Here is a 21,856-nt window from a genome sequence, read left to right as displayed (position 1 = left end):
GTTGAGGCAGAAACGACCAGGAACCGTGAATGTTATATTTAAAACTCGTGAAATAAAAGAAGGCAAAAGGGCATCGTAGCCTTCAGCGGAAGTAGCTTAGGTTGTTTGTTAGCATATAAAAGCGTTGCGTTAAATGCCTGCAGTTATCATTTCCTCCATGTGAAGCACGGGACCTGCGTGCTCAGCTGGATTGGTCGTCAAAACATCGGTTCTCAGTCTGTTACAGTCTCCGTTTCTCAAACAGCTAGCTAGCTGTCGCAGGGCAGAAGCTACTCACACAGCAGACGAGGAAGGAGGGGGAGTCTTACATTTCTCACTTGTAGGCCTAAATAACACGCCAAGGTAAGGTTTTTGTTTGTTAAATCACACAGTATATATACAATTTTCTTTTTCTTTTTTTTAAACGATTGCTTCCTGCATCTTTGCCAGCGGCTGTAGCATGAACGTTACTGGGACGTACTAGCATCACTGACTCCTTCATCCACAACATCTGTATCTTGCCAGATGAGGCAGCTGCTAACGTTAGCTGAGCTGGTTGGCTTAGAAGCTCAGAGCTAAGTTAGCTTAGACTTGAGACGGCGGTGACTTTGTGAACGCCCAAACAACACCGGAGCAGCTTAACCGCTTTGACATTTACAGTCGATGTAGCAGCTCTTATCTGTGGGTGTAAGTAACACGAAATCCGGTGGTGCCAGTTGCATGTGTTATTGTTTGTCGGTTATCTCAAAGATTGTTTGTGTGTTTGTGAAATTGCAGAGTCTCGGTTTAGTCTCAAATCTTCATGTTGGGCTCTGGTAACATCTAATGTTACCATTTTGGGAAGTTGCGCTGACATATTCTTGAGGAGAGAAAGCCTCTGATGGCACAGAGTCCCCGATGTTTTTTATTTTAGTTATCATTATGTTATTTTTTGTTTTGGAAAACCATTTAAAGTATATATATTTGACACATTTAACTCCTGGCATCACTCTACAGGAATAAATTGAACTTTAACTTTGATATAGTAGGTTTTGTGGTTATTTTATAAGGTTAGCCTTAACCTTTCAGTAGATACAGAGTAGAAATGTGTCGAAACACATTTAATGTGCTGGACCTTCATTCTGGAAAATGCCCTTTAAATTTACTTGTACCATATTATTTTTATAATTATAATTATAATAATAATAATTATTATTATTGAAATTCTTTGTTTTCATTCAGCAATTTATGTTTTGAAGCCTGGTAACAGAACTAGTACAATATGTGTACAAATTAAGTTTGTCCAATAGAGAGGTGAAGAGAGATAAGGTGCACACTTTAAATAATACACAAATAAATAAGTTAGAGTAAAAACAAAACAATAAGAAAATTAAAATCCAATTTAATAGGTTTAACATATTTTACCCATTAATTAATCCCATTAACCTGTTAATCCCAGTTTTCTTAATCCTTTAAATATCCCTTACTATCTCTGTCCCCTCTGTGGCGGGGGGCTCTTGTGTCATATCATTAAAACCGTTTAACACAGGGGTGGGCAACTCCAGGCCTCGAGGGCTGGTGTCCTGCAGGTTTTAGATGTGTCCTTGATCCAACACAGCTGATTCAAATGGCTGATATTTGATTTGTGCCATTGTAACGTAGGGCATGACTGATACATATTATCACAGAGTCTTTGTGGAGTTTGCATTGCTGCCCCTCCATGAATCCACTGGAGGGCTGTTAAAAGGTAGATCTTTTTCTCCACCATTGTCAAGTGCTTTCGTATCGAGGACCCTCAGATTGGTGGGTTTCTCTCTGTTGGATTGTCTTTATCTTGCAATAAAATGCAGCTTGCTATATAAATAAAATTGAAATAAATAAATTCAATTTAATGTCTGGGTCACCAAATGAGTTTTTCGGATTCTCCCTAAATTGTGCTGTGATTATGTGGCAACACTGCAGCTAAGTTGATCAAGGACAATAATTCCTCCATTTACAGGAGCTTATCTCTCGCACGGTGCCGGACATCGCTGACAGTGTAACCCTGTTGATCTTTTAATGAAGCTGGGGATCCTCCTCTGCTCCAGATGGCCCTGTGTTGTACTGGTATTTCCATAACACAGTGCCTGTGTTGTTATTAATGCTCTACATGGCTTGGACCCCCTGCAAGTTGTGATAAGTCCTCTCTTCCCCTCCCATCCTCTCCCGCTTAGATAGTGACAGGCAGGTCACATGATTTTTGTTATGATAAAAGGCACGGTATGGCATCTGGAGCTAGGCAGCATCTGTTGGTGTTTCTCGAGGCTCAAATCTGACTCCTTGTTCTTCGTCGTGCTGCTGTGATCCGCAGGGATCAGGGAAGTTTTGGGCTTTAGCCAGCAGTTCAGTCATTAATGATGCACAGTGTTTTTGTACAAAAATGAAATTGAAGTCTGTGCAGTTCTCTTGTGTCACAGAAACTTGGTGACTTTTGAGGTAGCGTATTTATCTTTAGTGCGAGGGAATTGGGAGTTTGCAGTTTCAAAAATGACTTTAGCAAATAGTGGATGCAAAATATTGTATCAAACCGAATCATCGTGATTTCAGCATTCAAGTACATCTCCTGCTGAAAACCCAGCCCTTCTAGGTAGGAAATGAGATTTGCAGTAATATTGTCTTGTCTGACTAACAGTTACAATGTCACGTTAGGAGTTTATGCCATCATCAACTGATGATACTGCATAAACACCCTTTTGTTTTTATGGAAACAGGCCTTGTTTTGTGTCATCTGTGTATCTGTAGGTCAAACTGGGTAAGTTAACACTCACTTCTAGTCGGAATACTTTTGTTTTAATGAATTAAAACCAACCAAAAAGTATCTGCTTTTAATAACATGTCAGAAGTTTTCAGAGGTCATGAAAGCCAGAGGTGTTAAATTGACTTGAGAAAGACGCAAATAAGCAACATTTATCCTCTACAGCAAAATTGAAATGAAAATGTTTCTGGTTTTGAAAATGTTTTAACATAACAGTTAAAAAAACATTTAAAAAAAATCACAAGGGGGTAATTTAAGTGGCTAAATAGACTTGGCAGTTAAAACACCCAGCAATTTCAGTTCCTTCTTATTAAACTGTTATTCTGTAATGTGCAGCATTTCTTTTCCTCTTTTGTCAGTTTACATTACAATAGTACTGTATATATAGGTTGGCAGTGAAAGAAGAGAGCCCACCTGGAGTGGGTGTTTCTTCCCACACATGGTTCTCGCTCTTAGCTTGGCTGGATCTCCCACTGTCTTGCTTGCCTTATGGCTTCCCTTTGTTGTTTTTTTCTCTGTATCTGTGAGGTTTACTCAGCTCCCACACACCGACAGTGCCACAATCCTGTCAAAACCATGACAGAAAATATAGGGGATCTGTCTGTTTCTTTTTCCTCTTCTCTTTTCTCCTGTCTCCATTTCTCTGTCACGTAATAGGCAAATAATAAACTGAGTGGATTTCAAGATGGAAATTAGCCTCTTTTAATTATGCAAGAAATGGTTTTGGTTAGATGCTTCACAGATAAAAATTAACCACCACGCTACTGTGTGCCCAACATCAAAAGCAGACTGCACCCATGCGTTTATAGATGCATTGTATCTGTAGTTTGCGATACTAGACGCGTTTGCCTGAATTAATTATCACCTAACAGAACGTGTGGGAAAATTTCTGCACCATGGATGTTTCTTATGGAAGCAGCCCTATCTGCTTATGTTTCAGAGCCAGTGAACAGCATCCCTGATTGTTTATCCCACACGTTTTCATTACACCCACAAGTTGGGTCGTGCTGCTCAGGCTCTGTGGATAATTGAACCTTACATGTAAATTTTACCATACTTTGTCACAGGATTTATGCCAGCCCTAAATTATTCTTGGCTGAAAAGAAACAGTCAACCTCTGTTTTTCTTAATTTCGGCTCCCAGTTCACAGTTTAAAGTTGTATGGCACCAGTTCAAAAACAGGGGAAGTATGCACCTTTTCAGTGAAGTTGGCTTACTGTGCATCAAGCTAAAATTATTAATAGTGGAACTGAAGTTTAGTAGTTTGTTTAATCTGGCTTCACCCAAATCACAGGTGAAGTGTAAGAGTAATGTCTAGTAGTCCAGGTGACTGTGCAGATGTTACTAGGAGAACTCTGGCAAAAGGGACTGTGTGAATAGGAAATTGCATCTTTTACAAACACATTATATTGCTATTGCTTTAATTAATATTTGCTGATGATGAGATAATGTGTAGATGTATTGCTTTGCACCTCAATAAAGATAATAAGGATATTTGTGTACTATGTGTTATTAGGTTGTATTCATTTTTTAATATATTTATTCCCCTAAATCCAAATCCAATTTATTGAATATATATATTTATTAGAGATGGACCGATCCGATATTACGTATCGGTATTGGTCCGATACTGATCTAAATTACTGGATGGGATATCGGAGAGAAATAAAAAATGTAATCTGATCCATTAAATATCACAAAGCACCTCACAAAACTAGTGACATAGTGTAACCTAGCTCATAACCTTAGCACGTCGGAGCAGTGTGCATCTCGTGATAGAGCGGCTGTGGCGTGCGAGACTTGTCCGGGGTCTGGTTGAGCATCTGGAGCCTCGCTACGCGCTCATAAACCAGCATTTCATCTCGGAGAAAGCTATCCTAGAGAAGTAAAGCAAGTGTGTAAGTTCATCTCTGAATGTTCGTAAAGCATTCCCACGTTAAGCTTAACAACCAATATATGGAGCGACTGCCTCTTCTCTCTCCCTCCCTCTCCTGTTGCTACTTCAATCATGAAACTGATCAATGATCAGGTGATCGGCTTTTCTGTCACGACTACCGTCTCTCTTGTTTGTTTATCGCCCACTTTGCGCCAGAAAGAGGAAACCAGCGGATAAACAACAGCAGCACGTTTAAGCTTGATAATCTGTTGTTAGAATTTATTTATTACTTTCTACACCAGGATCTTTTTCTATGTAGCTGACGGCTGGTAAGTGTGCAGGGGCGGATCTAGCAAAGTTTAGCCAGGGGGGCCGATAGGGCATTAACAGGGAAAAGGGGCACAAAGACATACTTTTCCTTCTAATTGTCATTTCTAGCTTTTAATAAATAATTATCTGAATCTTACAGTCAAAGTTTTCGTCTGATGTAAAATGTATAGAAATCCATTATTGTATATAGTAACTATTAAGTCAAATTTATAACCTAGAAAGCTGCAGTACTTTTTCATTTGCAATTCTGTTGAAGAAAGATGTTGAATCTATTTAATTATTGTAGAAAAATTATTGACTTCTGTGCATTTTAAAAATTTTTTTATTTTCTTTTACACGTGCTTTAAATTAAAGTCCATTATGTCAATTAAGCATTATGAGGGTGGGGGGTGGTTCCCTATTTTTATTTTTTATTTTTTTGCTGGGAGTTGGCAACCCTATTAGTTAGGTTGTTTAATATTTCCACTAAGCACTCTTTAAAATACCAGAATAGGGAGGATGGTGTAGGTTTAACTTTATTAGATTGATCAGTGTTGCTGAACTATGAAATATTTTGGGTGCAGTGTATTTTTTTGCATATAGGTAAAAAAAAAATAGCTTTAGTGTTTTGGTTTTTTTTTAAACTTGAGTATGAACTTATACAAAATGCAGCAAAATATTTAAAAAAACCTTTTATTGATTATGAAATACCCTATATTGGATTTATATCGGTATCGGCAGATATCCAAATTTATGATATCAGTATTGGTATCAGACATAAAAAAGTGGTATCGTGCCACTTCTAATATTTATATAAATAAATATAAATATACTTGAACGTAGTGAAAATATCTTGAAAGTTGAGTGGTTTTGAATCTTAACAAGCAATCACCGTGAATCATTTGCATGATTGCAGACATAATTATAGATTAAAGGTTACAAGGTTCAGAGTACAACCTCTGGGATAGTGTAAGAACGGACTATCTGCAGCATACTCTAGGAGATGGTCATAATAAAAAAGAAAATAACACAGAAGTTGTAAGGGTGTGAAGTATTAATCACATGCACTTTCTCATTTTTTAGTTTGCTGTCATAGATTAAGAGACATTCCCCATACGTTCCCATCTGATGGAGCACTGGTTGGCAGTCTTTGTGAAGAGGCACCATGTTTCCTTGTCATGTAACCCCTTGGCCATCTGCTGAGCCTCCAGCCTCTTGCAGCAGTCATGCAAATCCAGTGCAACCCTCTCAGCCCTTGCCTGATCTACTGTGCAGCTGTCCTGCCCCACCTTTAAACACCCACTCTGAGACACCCTCGCCGGATCCAATGGAGTCCCTAATTGTCGTAACAGAGTATGAACCCAGCCGACCACCTGGAGAGGCTGGGGAGGAAGAGGTAAGAGCAACAAAGGCAAGGGTTCATGCTAGAGATGTTGATGTCTACTGTATGAAGTGTAAGGTTTAGCAGGATTTTACATATAACAATCTTTGTCTAGTAGAACCGTAAGTACATCAAGGTGCAGGTGAATAGAGGATATGAAGTGGATGATTAGTAAGTAAGAGAAGTATAAACCATTCAAATCCATCTCATGTCAGGTAGAAGAAATGGACAGTTCAGAGACGCCGGAGCCAGCTTCCTCTGTGGCAGCACCTTTCCGGACTCCATCCTGTGACCTTCTGTCTCATACAGTTGGTCGGCCAGAAGCTCTACTACCCGGAAGCCAAGAGCAAAGGGGAAGGTTAAACTTTTCAGACAGGAAACTCTCTCTGCAGGAGCGCTCACAAACAGCAACCTCACCCTGTAGCTCACCGGGACTTAATGGGCGCTATATTTATCCATCGTTACCGTACTCCCCCATCACGTCACCTCATTCTTCTCCACGCCTGCCCCGCCGGCCCACTGTGGAGTCCCACAGTGTTTCCATCACAGACCTCCAGGTATGATTAAGCATTAAAGCTAATTTAGTTTCAGTTTTAATGGTATAAGGATTTTGTAGCTTGCAATGTGTTTCAGCCTGCGTTAAATGGAGAAAATATAGCTAAATCAAATTAATCGTGCTATATAATAAGTGTTAGCCATATTGGTAGCAGTAGTTTAATATCTACCACGAGTGCTAAGTCAGTATGAGTTATAATGAGGTTGCAGCATATGCCATAATATTTTGGTTATTATGTAATTTTTGCACCATGTGACTCATTGTATTCCCTTCAGCATTGTGTATTGCATAAACCATTACACATGGATAACCTAACTAATGACACAGAGCGAGGCACTAAAGTGCCCCACACATGTTAGTGTGTCATAAGAAATACCACAGCTGTCTGACAGTAAGAACTACATGTGCATTTGTCTTAAAATCAGCAGCAAAGTGATAAAGAGCAAGCTTTGTGGACACAAAGGTAAGGTTTTATAGTCCAAGTAGATGTAGCTGTGTAGCTGTTACATGTAGTTGTAGTTAGGATTTTTCAGAGCAGCAGGCTGAAGAGACATTTTGCTTTCTCAGAATTACATATTGATAGTGATAAAGGTTAATTAGGTGAAATATTTAGAGATATCCTGCAGATATGTCTTGCAGTCTAGAGAGGAGCAGTCAAATAAATGACATTTAGAAATGTGTTTTAATGATGTGTGGGACAGCCTTTGGAATGGGAGCCAAGACTGTAATATCAATAAGCTCCAACTTTATTAGCTCTGCCCTTCATACTGAAGAAAATCTATTGAATTTTTCCCTATTCTTACTCCTTTTCTCTCTCTCACAGGCTTTGTACTGCTAAGCTGTCTTTTTGACGCTCTTCAAAATATCCTAGCACAAACACACACACCAAGCTCTTAATGACAATGGCGAAGAGAAGTATCAGGAAGAGTAGTACAACTGCCTAAATCTTGACGATATCTACATGAGATCTACATGATGTTAGATTAACCCTTTCACTTATCATTCTACTTTAACAATGCATTTGACTGAAAAGCCTTCACACATCTGTCAGCTCCTCTCTGTTGTTCAAAACAAAAAAATGGAAAAATGTTTAGATTAGCAGCTCTACCATAATTTACTGTGATTCTGTCATTGTGTACTGGTACTTTAAGGTGTCCTTGGGAGTTTTGAAAAGATAGTTTTCAAATATATATACATTTTTCTTTGTGATTTATCCATTCTTGTCTTTGATGAGTCCTGTTGATTACAGTTGAATTTATTATTGATTAGAAGTGAAATTTGATTTAAACTGGATTGCATAAAAAATGAGTAATTGTCCTGATTTAGAGGGCAGCAAATCAGTGGCTGGTATGAAGAAATGTATTAAAAAATGTTAATGGAGAGAAAGTGTCAAAGGCAAATTTGAGGTTCAAGACAACATTCAGGCAGATTTTGTAGGAATACTCATGATGATGTGACGATTGTTTTCTTTTTTCCCCTCTCTCGCTCCCTCTTAAAGGACTGTGTTCAACTCAACCAGTACAAGCTGAAAGATGAGATTGGAAAGGTACCATGAGAGACAGCTCACTGATTGCTCCCTTTCACTGACTCTTCCATTTTCTCCTCCCGTCCGCCTACTGCATGTCTGTCAAGTAGCACACATCATCAAGGACAGTCTCTGATATCCTCCTTCCCGGCTGTCCTCATTTCCCAAACTCTGTGTAAACCACGAGGCCATGGGAGAGTTGGAAGATGGATGAGAGGCTGGTAAAAATAGCACTCTCTAAGGGTTGTGCAAGGCTTGGAGAGTGTGTGTGTGTATGAGTGAGTGGGTGTGTGTGCCTATATGAATGTTTTAGATTGTGGGCATCGTTAAGGCAGAATGTGTGTGTATTTCCGTATGTAGGTAGACCTTTTAATGTGTGCGCTTTTGAGCACAGTGGAGACAGTTAAAGCCTCTTTGAATTGTTGGAGAAACTTGTGTTATCAGTTTATCTCCGGGACTGTAGGACGAGCTGTGTGCTGTCTCTCCAATCTGCAATCTGCTCCCCCAGCAGGAACCGACACTGCCCTCTCTCTCTCTCTCTGTTTGTTTTTGTTCGTACACACAGGCTTGTAATTAGGCCTACTTTTTATCCTGAATTTCCTGTGTGTGGGCAGGGAAGCTTGATAGCATAAACCAGATCCAGTTTCCTTAATTAGCCTGAAATCAAAAATGAAAGAGAGAGAGGAGCGATGATTTGAAATTTCTCTGTTCTCATTTTGAAGCAGCCCACTCAATTCCCTTGTGTGTTTGTGTATTTATTCCTGTGTGTATCTATGTATTCCTTTGCATTTGCGTTACACTTTTAGTGTCACATTAAGAACTAACTGCTTAATATATATATATTAGTGCTGTCAGCGTTAATCTCGTTAAAATGACGGGGCGATCCGCGCTAACTCGCTAATGGAGATTTGCCGCATTAATGTGGTTATGGGGTTAACGTCATTTTAACGAGAGTAACGCTGACAGCACATATATATATTTATTTATTCAGATTTTTCCCTCATGTTTTCTTTTTTGCTTGTTTCCGGACAGGGCTCCTATGGTGTTGTCAAGTTGGCTTACAATGAGGATGACAACACATACTATGTGAGTTTGTAATGCACATGCGAGTCCAGATGTGATTTATTTCCTTATCACAGGTCAGGCGACCGCTGGTTAACTTTGCAATAATCAACCCCTCTTGTAATATTTACTGGTGTGATTTGATGTGGAGCCTCTGCATGTGAACATGTCTCCAGATAATTGAGCTCGTCGACTAATGTAATAACACATCATTTCAGGCTTTTGTGTTTTTGCCGTTCTTGATTATTGCTGCAGTTCACATTAAGCTGCATGATAGCGATTGACAACGACAAAGGGATTATTTTAATATTCCTCCCGAGTGACAAAGGCCTCGTGTCGCATTCAGTGATTATATCATTGACATAATAACTGAGGGCATTTAAGTTATTAAAGAATAGGGAAATATTCACCAAACAATGCCGCTGTTACACACCATGCTTTCTCTTCAAGTCTGATACAAATTCCTGTCAACCTTGGCAGTTTTTGAAGACATAATCTGGTGGAGAGAGAGACATTGGTCAGAAAGATCTGTCTAGACCAGGGATAGATACAGTTGTGTCAGTGTCTGCACAGTCAAGAACTGGCTCTCAAATAAAAGAAAAAGAAAGTACAATTCAACAGTATGTCAACAATGTTTACGCAAGGGAAATCACAAGAAACTGTTGGTCCACTTCCACACATCTTGGAATGCAGACATGGATAAGAGCTCCCAAAGCTCACAGGTGGGAGACTTGCGTGTATCCGCATCGCAGGGCATCTCTCAGCTGTTGTGCTCTTATCGTCTGCCCAACTTGTAGTCAGCTTTCTTCCTTTCCTCTGGGTCAGAGAGGTTGCGCTCTCAATCGCTATCGGGTCAGCTGAGGCACATGACTCCACCCTGCCACCCAGACTTCTCGTTAACCCCTGTCGGCACCTCCAGACGAAATTTGATGTTTGAAAACACTGTGTAGTGAATGGAGTTGGGCTTTCTTTATGACATGTAACCACTTAAATACCAAACTTGATAGACGGTGTAGTGCAGTTGAAATGCTGTTTAATGTAAATGTGCAGAAAATGTGTCTGTTACGGCTCAGATTTCAATCATTTCACACCACGATTGAGGAAAGCTGTCTACAGTGACAGCAGTGACAAACACACCAAGCATTTTCAAGCTACAGAATTTCTAGGTTTAGGGTGCAAGTGTAAGAAACCTGTAAGCATGCTGCTGTTTATCTTTTCTTTGGCTTTCTTGGCTGCTGGACTCTTTCTGTTTCTCTTAACCTGTTGCAACCCAACTAAGTTTCCCTCTCTGTGCTGTAGGCGATGAAGGTGCTTTCCAAGAAGAGGCTGATGAGGCAGGCAGGTTTCCCACGTAAGTAAGGGCCATATTTCTGTGTAAGGTCTCAGTCATCCAGTTCATGGTAATCTAAAGAGCTTGGAAAGAAAAGCGACTGGACTTCTTTAAGTTTCTTGAAGACGTGTCACTTCTCATCTGAGGAGCTTCTTCAGTTCTCAAAACCAATGGTGGAGCGTCCCAGGTATTTAAACCCGAGTGGAAGTTCTCCCTTAAGAGGGTTGTTGACCTGCTGTTGATCATGTGTCTCATCACATGGCCAAGGTGTTAAAAAGCTTCTCGGATGAGAGATGAAACATCTTCAAAAAGTCAGCTTCTTTCCAAGTTTCTTAGATTCAGGGCCAGAGCAGAGCATCTGTAATGTCTGTAATGATAATGTTAATGTTAACAGAACATACCAATACTTAGGATTTGACTCTATCTTTATCCTGTCCCTCTACCCTTCCCATATTGTCCCCTGTTTCCTCCATCAGGGAGACCTCCTCCTCGTGGGGCAAGAGCCGCTCCCGAGGGGCCTGCCCAACCTAAAGGGCCGCTGGAGCGAGTCTATCAAGAGATTGCCATCCTTAAAAAGCTTGACCACCCTAATGTAGTCAAACTAGTAGAAGTGAGTAATCTTGTAAAACATGTGGATATTTTCATTTGATCTCTTAAGGATTACTTATTGGTATTACGCTAATTTTAAACAAGTTAAGAAAGGAAAGGAAACAGCAATGGCATTTTGAAGAACCTTAAAATGTACATAAATTGTGTTAGACTGTAAAGCTATCTTTCTACTCTATGTATTGTTATTAGAAATTCCACCGAAGGTATATTTAACTTTGCCTGGTACAAAAGATCAAAAGATGATCTGTTGTGTATCTGTGTTCACACATTTCCATTCCTCTTCAATGTGGTGCCAGGTTTTGGATGACCCCGGTGAGGACCATCTGTACATGGGTATGTTGTGGCCAGACAACAACACATCACAGCAAGCATAAAACAAAGTCAATTTTAACCTCATCTTTAAAAGATGTGTTTTGTTTTTTTTTAGTTTGCTTGTCCTCACTAACCTCCTTTGTTTTCTGTTACAGTGTTTGAGCTGGTGAAGCAAGGGTAAGCTAAGCCTCTTATATGATTGTGACACTGGAATGAGCCCAGTCTCATTAGTTATGATTGGTAATTGAGTGTGTTTGTGTGTGTACCTGTTGATGTTGTACCGTGTGTATCTAGGGCTGTGATGGAGGTGCCGACCGATAAGCCTTTCAGCGAGGACCAGGCACGTTTTTACTTCCAGGATCTTCTCAGGGGAATCGAGTACTGTGAGTTTTCAAAACCTCCTGCTACTCTTCCACCTACCCTGTGACTACATTAGTGTTTATTACGCATGTGTAGATAGATTTAATCTGACTTGCAAAGTGAATTAATTTTACTCAACAGATTTTATGTTGTTAACCCACCAAGATGGCCAGCACTGTGTACAACATCAAAATGGCTCATTAAACAAGTTTACCTTGGTCACGCCGACTGTGACAGTTGTTCTAGTCTTGAAATGTTGTTTTTTTCAGTTTGTACAAAATAAAGCACTCGGTGGACACTTTATTAGGTACACCTTACTAATACTTGGTTGGACCCCTTCATGCCTTCAGAACTAATCTTATTCTTCATGACATAGATTCAACAAGGCGATTAATAAAGGTGTGTGGAAGAAATCCAAGTAGATCATTGGTTTCTGAAATATTTAGACCAGCCCATCTGGCACCAACGACCAGGCCACGTTTAAACTCACTCAGATCACTTTTCGTCTCCGGACTCCATTCTTCGGTTGGACCTTCAGCAGGTCTTCTTGACCATGTCTACATTGCTAAACAGTACTGGGTTGCTGCCATCGGCTGATTAAATGTTTGTGTTAACGAGCAGGTTATCAGGTGTACCTAACAAAGTGGTTGGTGAGTGTATACTTGTCAGATTTAGAGGCACCAATTTCAAAAGCTGAATATCTTTTTCATTATTGTTTGGACAAAATTCTGAGATTCAGTTTTTCATTTTATTTTTTCCTTGCTCATATAACTTTGTATATATTCATATGACATCACCTTTGCATTCTGGTAGCCCAGGTTTTTCTGACCAGGTGAACTAATAATAGCACAAATACAGCTTAGACCATAGATCTGAAATTGTGTCGCGTCATTTCTTTAATTCAGTCTTCTCTTTGGAGAAAAATATCAGCCAGAGATGTTTTTCCCATACTAATAGTTTTGTTTAAAAATTAGCTCATTACAGTGATGTTGCATAGTATCAGCATGTCCTTATAGAGATAAAAGTCTGCTAATGCTTTCCATTAGAATTATGATTGTGGTAAGAAGATGAAGCTCTGATTGTACAATCAAGTGCTGTCCTCCTACAGCTCTTCCCTGCCATTTACACAAGGCCTTTGTCTGAGCTGCTCTTGACTCTAGCAACACTCCACAAAGTTCATTTCACATAATTTCAGCGGCTCTTAATGCATATCAGTGCAAGCAGGGATGGACACAAAAACAGTCTGGAGTCATTTGGAAAGGAAAGTAGGCTTGTTTTAGTCATGGTGCAGGTAGATTAGTTAAAAACAGTTTAAATAATTAAGGCACACTTAACTCTCATTTTCACATCTTAACCAGGTAGTGTGGACATAATTTATCATCATTTACCAAACGTCTTGCTGGCTGTCTAACTACACTACCAGAGATTTTTCTTCACGAGTCCAAGCCATTAAAAAAAATGGTCAAGCCGTTTTTCACCATTAGAACATCTTAATTCTGCCATAAAGTGAATACTACGAATGTGACCCGATTGCGATAATAAAGTTTGTTCGTTTTTTCTGTTAATAGTACATTACCAGAGGATCATCCACAGAGACGTCAAACCGTCGAATCTGCTGGTGGGAGAAGATGGACACATCAAGATTGCAGACTTTGGAGTTAGTAACCAGTTTGAGGGAGCTGACGCCCTGTTGACCAGCACAGTTGGAACTCCTGCTTTTCTTGCTCCTGAAACGCTCTCTGAGACCAGAAAGAACTTCTCTGGAAAGGTGAAGCAGTATTCGGCTAACTAGTGCCCTCTTGGGATGACTTTCAGAAATGCAAGAACTTTTGTTTTTGATTTTCTTTTTCCATTAAAATGTTCCTGCTTTCCAAACATTTATGAAATTTTGAATCTCAGCTACCCAACAATCATTTTCACATCAAATTAAACCTGTTTTGCTTTTCTGCTAAGGCTTTGGATGTTTGGGCCATGGGAGTGACACTGTATTGCTTTGTCTTTGGAGAGGTGAGTTGGGGTAAAAACATTAACATTTTTTTGGTACTAGTGATCCTGCTAAAATCGACACACTTTGTTTGTATTCACAGTGTCCATTTATGGATGAGCGCATTCTCAGTCTTCATCAAAAAATCAAGACACAACCCGTGGTGTTACCAGAACAGTAAGTTCTGCCTTGCTCTTTTAACAGATGGCTGTTCCCAGTGTTTATTGTATAAATAGCATATTTATTAAATTAAATACACAATTTTGGCACTTTCTCAATAACATATTTACTCAGTTGTCTAATTAGTTTTTGTTACAACAGTGCCGACATATCAGATGATCTCAAGGATTTGTTATTGAAAATGCTGGACAAGAATCCAGAGACCAGGATAACGATCCCACAGATTAAGGTAAACACACGGGTAGCTGCCGGTGGCCATGTGTCATGTTTAAATATCACACACACACAAAATGTCAAAAGGATTATTGTTCTTTTGTTTGGACATTACAGTCTTTTATGTCATTAAATTCATAAATCAACTGTTTGTGAAGTATAATCTATAGCAGTTTACATATATTTATAGATATGAATGAATAGCTTACGTTGATCTAACAAGTATAATTTTGCACTTAGATTCAGCCTGAGTAAATTTTTACTGTTGTGCCTCCAAAGACACTGTCTAAGTTTATATGTGTGGCACATAATCTGATTACTCAAAGAACTCCTTTGTTTGCCTTGTGCTTGTGTCCAGGTACACCCATGGGTGACAAGGCATGGTGCTGAGCCACTTCCCCCTGAGGACGATAACTGCTGTATGCTTATTGAAGTAACCGAGGAGGAAGTGGAGAATTCTGTTAAACACATCCCCAGCCTGGCAACAGTGGTGAGTTTGTGAACAATGTTTGTCTCACAAAAGCATTAAAAACATTACAGTCACTTCAGACCCTAATTTGCTTTTCTCTTGGTGTCATAACAGGAAATATCACATTTGGGTATCATTTATGGGCAACTCGGCTACAATGAAATAGTAATAAAAAGTACCAGAGAGAACGAATGCTCCATCAGGAGCAAAAGATTATTTCTTAGCAAATTTGCATTAGTATAAATTAGCTTAATTACTTAGTACAACAGAGTGTTTTAGCAACTTATGAAATAGAACCCAGCAAAGTTGCAAAGAGTAGAGGTAGTGAAGGTAGATAAGTTTAAATACTTGGGGTCAACCATCTAAAGTGCAGGCGAAGAAGACCGTGCAGGCAGGGTGATGTGGGAGATAAATATCATGGGTGATTTGTGACAGAAGGATAGCAGCAGGAGGGAAAGGGCAGGTTTATAAGACGCTAGTGAGACCTGCTATGATGTATGGTTTGCAGAGTTAATTTCGAGATTTTCCCTAGGAGAGACCGGGAATAGGAATAAGCACATCAGAGGCAGAGCTCAGGTTGAGTGGTTTGGAGACAGAGTTAGAGAGGAAAGGCTGGGATGGTTTGGACACGTGCAGAGGGTGATAGTGAATATATTGGACAAAGGATGTTAAAGATGGAGCTGCCAGGCAGGAGGAAAAGCGGAAGACCTCAGGGAAGGTTTATGGATGTAATGTAGGAGGACATGTTGAGCGTTGGTGTGACAGAAGAGGAAGCTAGGGATAGGGTGAGATGGAGGCAGATGATCCGCTGTGGCGACCCCTAAGGGGAGCAGCCGAAAGACGAAAAAGAATTTCAGTCACATTGCACCATCCCACAGCTGAGGCACTGCACCTACTCAGTTCCTCTTTCAACACTTTGAGCTACAGCAGATGCATGACTCATTTTTTCAAAAAAAAGATTTTCTTTAGCTGCATTAATTAATGTTGTTTAACATTTTTGTTTGACTTTTAACTTAAAAAAAGTTAAAAGTCACAAATGGAAAATACATCTGACTTCCAAATTCATCAGATCTATCACGACATTGCCATCTGTTATCACAGCAGAAACATTTTCTTAAATATGAATTACATATTAATGATATAGTGGTTTTTGATGAGTACTGCATACTGTTTTGTAGGACAATAACATCTAGGAGAAATCAGTTCTTTAGCTGTGTTCTCATTGTTAGGGCTCTAAAATGAAGGACATTTTTAAAATGTATAAAATTGAAGCTTTTCATCTTTACATTACTAAGTACTGTTTACTTTTTTGAAGATCCTGGTAAGAACTATGCTCAGGAAGCGATCCTTCGGAAACCCCTTTGACTGGGGCCGGAAGGAGGACCGCAGCAGTTTGTGTCCTCCAGGGCAAACCCTCACGTAAGCACTGTTTACAAAAACACTACAGTTTCTAAACTCTAAAGAAAAAGGCAGCAGCAGAGCCAGCCGAGGCTTGCCGAGTAGTTTGTCTGAAAGACTGTTGGTGTTATTTCTCTCCCCCTTCTCCTGCCCTGTAGGAAAGGCAGAGCAGGCAGTGTGAGATACTGCTACATTCATTGTAACCAAAAAAGGTAAATAATGCTGGCATAGTTCTTGCCTGCTGTAATGCTGTTTAAGTGGTCAAGAGAATATTTTAAGACCCGCTGGCATGATATAAGCAGCTGTCTCCCAGTATGGTGGTGATGGTCAAATACTCCTGTGCATCACATTTGTTAACTAACCTCTGGTGGTTTGGGGATGTCTGGAGAAGCCTTGTTAGGGAATGTTGAGCTTCACTTAAGAACCTTCAGTACCTGCAATCCAATTTCCTGTCGTTATCTGTGTCTGAGGGTGCTTTTGGTGTAGTATGAACTGTGTAGCGGGGAAATACTGTAAATATGTCATTCAATTAGGCATTCATATAATGGAAGATAAATTAGGACGCACATAAGCTACTGAGTGTAAACAAAACTACGCGAACAGCGGGTGACCAGCTGATACACAGAACGATGTCCTTTATCACAGAGGGTTCATTAGGTTATTAGGTTTTTTTCTGGGTTGACCCACAAAACAAAACAAATTAAAGAAGCATTTTAAAAGTCAAGTCATAATAAAAAGCATTTTTGTCCACACTCAGTTCATCATGGGCCAAGAGCATCCATTTATCTTCATGTGTTTTTACTTTCCCTTGCATGAAGCAGTCTTGACATTTAATGAAAGGACATGTCTGTAAATTAATGCCATCTTTACTTTTTTAAGATATTGTTTCCCCGCTTTCACCAGTTTTTGTTTTTTCAACCTTTCCTGGGGCTCTCTTTCACCGTATCTGCTGTAGAAATGAACTCGGTGCCATGTAACAGCTAAATGGTTGCTTTGACTTAGTAAACAGGGCTTAATAGTATCTGATTATTTTCTCTGTTCAGTGAAATAGGAATGACAGCGAGCCTACAGCACTGCTATAACTAACGCTGCCTCTCTGCTGTGTTACTTAGGAAACAGGAAAGCGGTGACGGGATGAGAAGTATGAACCTGCCCTACGTGGGAGAGGATGAGACTCTTTCCTGATGCGGGAGGTTTAATATGCACGCTGGCATCTGGCTGCCTGCAATCACACAGCACAAAACCCCTTTACTCACAGTTTTATACTTGCAGCCCACACATCATTTCTTGGGAGGTGGTCGAGTGTGGCAGACACTAACAAAAGGGAGGAAATAATGCTCTAAGGCACTTTGATGATCACTTTCTAAGCTTTTATTCTGTCCTGTCCTCTTACACAGTTTAATTTAAGGTTATGGGACTTAAACTGTAACATGGAAACCATCCAAGGGTGGAGCATCCTCCTTTACTTTCAACCTTCGCCCCCTTTTGCCTGGCCCACTCCTTCTCCTACCCTGCATGCTCTTATAGTCCTAGCATGCTTTGTCTCAGGCTTCAGCTGTACAGTTTCGGGTTTTATCATAGTCTAGCCACTTGTGTTTCAGGTATATGGGACGAAGGAATATTTGGAGGGGGGTTTTGGGTGGGGGGCAGGATGGTTGTCTTCACCATCACCACCAACAATTAAATAAGCAGTTTTCTTAAAAACGATTGTCTGGTTCACTCTGCTTCGTGGTAGCAGTGCCCAGTTTGGTAACACATTTTAGAGTGAAGTATCTATAGAATTTACCCAAAATGGGGAAAAAAAGGAGAGTGAAAAAATGTTTACTTCACCGAATGCATGTGTTTACTTTCCCAATGCAAACACTGTATAAGCTATTTCTAAACAGTTACATTGTTGTACAGCCATTACTTTTGTTTTTTTTCTCATTTACTACAATCAATAGCTTTCAGAAAGCTTTAATACAGTTGATATAGTGCTTTGTGAATAATAACATTCATTGCTGCATACAAGAGGGCATAAAAAAGTCATCCTTCCTCTTTCCTTGTTTTAAAGATCTAGTGCTTCTGGTGAATCTTTTTAAGATGTACAATTATGTGATTTTTAGGTGTTTGCTATAAATCCTGCGTGAAGGTGAAGGTGAGCTACTACCTGATGTGTTTGGGGGAAAACACAACGTGTTAGTTCTAAATGATTCTGTAGGTTAAACGTGTTGTTGAAGCTGTAAATCGGTCTGTTTAGACAAAAACGGGCTTTGTGGTCGGATCCCGAGCGTCACATGATTTCACTGTGTTCACGTATTTGTTTCACTTCTCCAAGTTGAGGTCTGTATGCAGACAAATTAAACAGAAAATCACAATTGAACCTCAAGCTTAAAACAACAACAACAAAAAACTTGTGAATGTTTTTACTAGTTTTGTTTGTTTTTGTATTGTAGGAGGTACCGATATTATGTTAAAACTGCACATTTCAAAGTCATTTTGTAAACTATGATAAATTGAAATAAATAAATAAATAATGCTGATCTATTAGAAATGGCTGCTGAAGTGAGTCTAAAATGGAAGCATAGTGCAAATGCAGACTTTTTGTACAAATCTATGCATGGCATATTGTCGAAGTGTTGAACTTAGAAACATTTCTCATGTTTGGTCTGGGCTGTAGACAACTCTGCAAATATTTCAACTTTTAAAGTAGGTTTGTTTTTGTTTTGTTTTTTTTATTAACGAGCTTCATTTTCGGTCCTAAAGCATTAAGTTATTTATGCCTCAGCAGTAAAAGGCTGATGGGGGTTGTCGTCACCCTGCCAGGACGCTCAAGTTTATTAATGCGATAACTTGAGAATGAAGCGACGTAGGAGTTTCAGATTGTAGCTACTAAAAATCTCTGACGGGTTTAAATCTCAGTGATCTTGACCTCAAGGTCAGAGGTCAAGTTTTCTGAAATGTAAATGTGATAACTCGAGAACAAGATGACGTAGGATTTTGAAATTCAGACCACAGGTGCATCTAGTAGGAGGCTGAGGGGTACCACTGGCCACTGCCAGTATTTCTTTTTCCTCCCACACTTTTGTACATTTTGTTGAGCCATCATTGTTTCCCTCATCAGTGTGTCTTTAGTTAACTTAGCGTATTAGCACGATATTGAAAGTAGTTATTACATTCAATGCTTCCACACACTAATTACTTCAGCACTAACGTGTTGAATGTATGAGAAAGGGACTGGAATCTTTTTGTACGTACTTCTTCTTGCATGTCACTCTGAACTGTACTGTATGTCTGTTTTTTAAGACGAGTACTATGCACATGGTGTAACTTTATGGTGCAACGGTACGCCCTGTCAGATACCTGTCATGTACACCGTCCACACCCACCGAGTTGAATCGAGAGGGCTGTATGTGGTTAATTAGTTTTGCTCATGTATCTTTTTTTTCCCCCAAAAAAAGATATCCACCTTAGAGCGTAGGGACATGCACTTTGGTTTTAGACTTCCAATAAGGTTAAAATTAGTTTTGAAGTGTAATTTCGGTGAAGATATCCAACAAATAATAACGTTTATCTTCAGTTTGCTCTGGATTGTGGACTGTTACCACATAGTTGTAACATAGTGCACCTACTGTAAGTTGCTGTTAACTGTCAGATTAATTTGTTGTCATGAACATAAGAAGACAGATGCATTTCCTTTGGTGTGAATATTTTCCATAACCAACAAGAGTAAAGTGAGCTACTGTTTGAGTGTGAATGTGGGGTGCAAGTCACAAAAACAACTGTATGATAAATATTTTATACAGTATTTAAACTTGTAGCTGGTTTCAATAGACCTGCCCATTGTTGCCAGAATGGTCAGGCTAAGTGATTAACCTTTATTGTTCACACAATTTTGCATTCTGTAGTGTAATTAATTTTATTAAGAGCTTTTGGGGGGGTGGGCTCTTTTCCTCCTAAATGCATGCTAACTACTGAACACATACCACTGTATTGTCATAGCATGAGAGGTCCTTTACATCAAATGGGACCTTTAAAGTAAATATTCTCTACATACCTGTACCTTGTTCATAATTTGAATAAAGTATAATTGCCTTTCTGTGATGTTGTGGATTGAGTTATTGATGCAGTTGCGGAGGTAGACCACTAGTCTGTGCTGTGCACCAGAACATACTGTGATTCTTGAGAGGCTTACGGTAATATCACATTGTGCTCTTTGTATGTGTGTAATGCACAGCGGGAGCAACATTTCTGCATCTACCATATCCTTACAAACACTTAAACACTGTCGTGCTTTAATTCAGCAATTCACGTATACACATTTCATGTGCTCAGCACGCTCGTGGACGGTTATTTTTCAAAAATGGGGTTTAGTTACAGTTTTTTCTGAATGCTTAAACCCTAACTGTGATTCCTGTAGCACAATCTCTAAAACTATTCAGACTTATAGCAAAACCACTCACTGAGTTTGCAAAACTAAAAGCACAAAAACTGCTTTGCACTCAGTTTGCAATTTTGTAACACACACTTTGCAAAACTGTAGGCACAATTCACTGCACAACACTCAATTACCAAATTTCCAACACACTCCTAGCAAAAGTATACACATGTATGGCTATCATTAACACTAATTTGCCAACTGTCTGGCACACTTTCACATGTGAAAACTTTTTTAGATAATTAGTTCACTTTGCAATCAGCCTAAGCACTATAATCCAGGTAAGCTGTGTGTGCGGAGTACAATGGAGCGAGCAGAAAGAGTGAGAAGTAGAGGAGGCCGAGGAAGAGGACATGGAGGTGAAGAAGTAGGATGAAGAGGACGACAAGGACAAGGAGGAGCAAGAGGAAGACGAGGAGGGGGGAGAGGAAGATGAGGAGGGGGGAGAGGAAGGGTAGGAAGAGTAAGAAATAGAATTGCTGATGACATCAGAGCTACAATAGTGGACCATGTAATCAACCGTGGAATGACCCTGAGGGTAGCTGGCCAACGGGTCCAGCCTAACTTGAGCCGCTACACTGTAGCAAGTACCATAAGGACATCTTGAAATGAGAATCGGTTAGTACAGTCACTTCGCACAAAGATTTGTAGCACTGCCATATGCCAATGAGAAACACACCAATACCATTGATGTAAAAATACTGAAATTGTTACTTTACAGAATTGCTAGATGACCAGATGCTGGGGGCAGAGGAAGCATGTTCACTGCAGACCAAGTAACCCATATAGTCATTATGGCGATTGCAAATAATCTTATACTTGGAAATAAACACTTGTGTTTGTTTTGATGTGTTTGAATAAACACCAGTACTTGAAGTTTGGATCCCTCTATGCTTATGGATCTATGACAGAAGTATGAGCTCAAACTGACATAGCCTACCTTGTGCACAGAGAAAGCAAAGGCCAGATGTGTTTTGTATTCATACCATCAGTGTGCAGTTGGCGCATTGTGTGCTTAGTAGATGATGGCTTGTGTGTACTGTTTGATACGGAAACACCATTTTTACGAAGGTGTGAAGAGTTAGTCTAGCTGTGTTTGCTTTTGCAAGAGAACTACAATGTT

General features: G+C 39.7%; 1 protein-coding gene across 4 annotated transcripts; it reads left to right on the top strand.

Moving 5' to 3' along the window:
- camkk2 (calcium/calmodulin-dependent protein kinase kinase 2) lies at nucleotides 1-20,394 on the top strand. Of its 4 annotated transcripts, none has more exons than XM_085279315.1 (18): nucleotides 1-342; nucleotides 6,021-6,333; nucleotides 6,534-6,875; nucleotides 8,373-8,420; nucleotides 9,432-9,485; nucleotides 10,761-10,812; nucleotides 11,268-11,401; nucleotides 11,697-11,733; nucleotides 11,868-11,889; nucleotides 12,007-12,095; nucleotides 13,641-13,840; nucleotides 14,026-14,079; nucleotides 14,160-14,233; nucleotides 14,378-14,465; nucleotides 14,808-14,939; nucleotides 16,234-16,337; nucleotides 16,475-16,528; nucleotides 17,429-20,394. In XM_085279315.1, exons 2-18 carry the CDS (start codon nucleotides 6,103-6,105, stop codon nucleotides 17,499-17,501), a joined length of 1,788 nt encoding a protein of 595 aa, XP_085135441.1. In that variant the 5' UTR covers nucleotides 1-342; nucleotides 6,021-6,102; the 3' UTR covers nucleotides 17,502-20,394. The 4 variants fall into 4 exon arrangements, with proteins under 4 accessions (XP_085135441.1, XP_085135442.1, XP_085135443.1 ...); XM_085279316.1 differs by having other exon boundaries at nucleotides 1-666; XM_085279317.1 differs by lacking the exon at nucleotides 16,475-16,528 and having other exon boundaries at nucleotides 2-342.
- Nucleotides 20,395-21,856: the final 1,462 nt, after the last annotated feature.

The sequence above is a fragment of the Mchenga conophoros genome, linkage group LG7 (genome assembly GCF_057382185.1).
Source record: "Mchenga conophoros isolate Kocher_MC1m ecotype Shallow Benthic linkage group LG7, M_conophoros_male_GT1.1, whole genome shotgun sequence".
NCBI lineage: Eukaryota > Metazoa > Chordata > Actinopteri > Cichliformes > Cichlidae > Mchenga > Mchenga conophoros.
The sequence above is the reverse complement of the archived record's forward strand: the minus strand, read 5'-3'. Positions and strand labels throughout refer to the sequence as shown.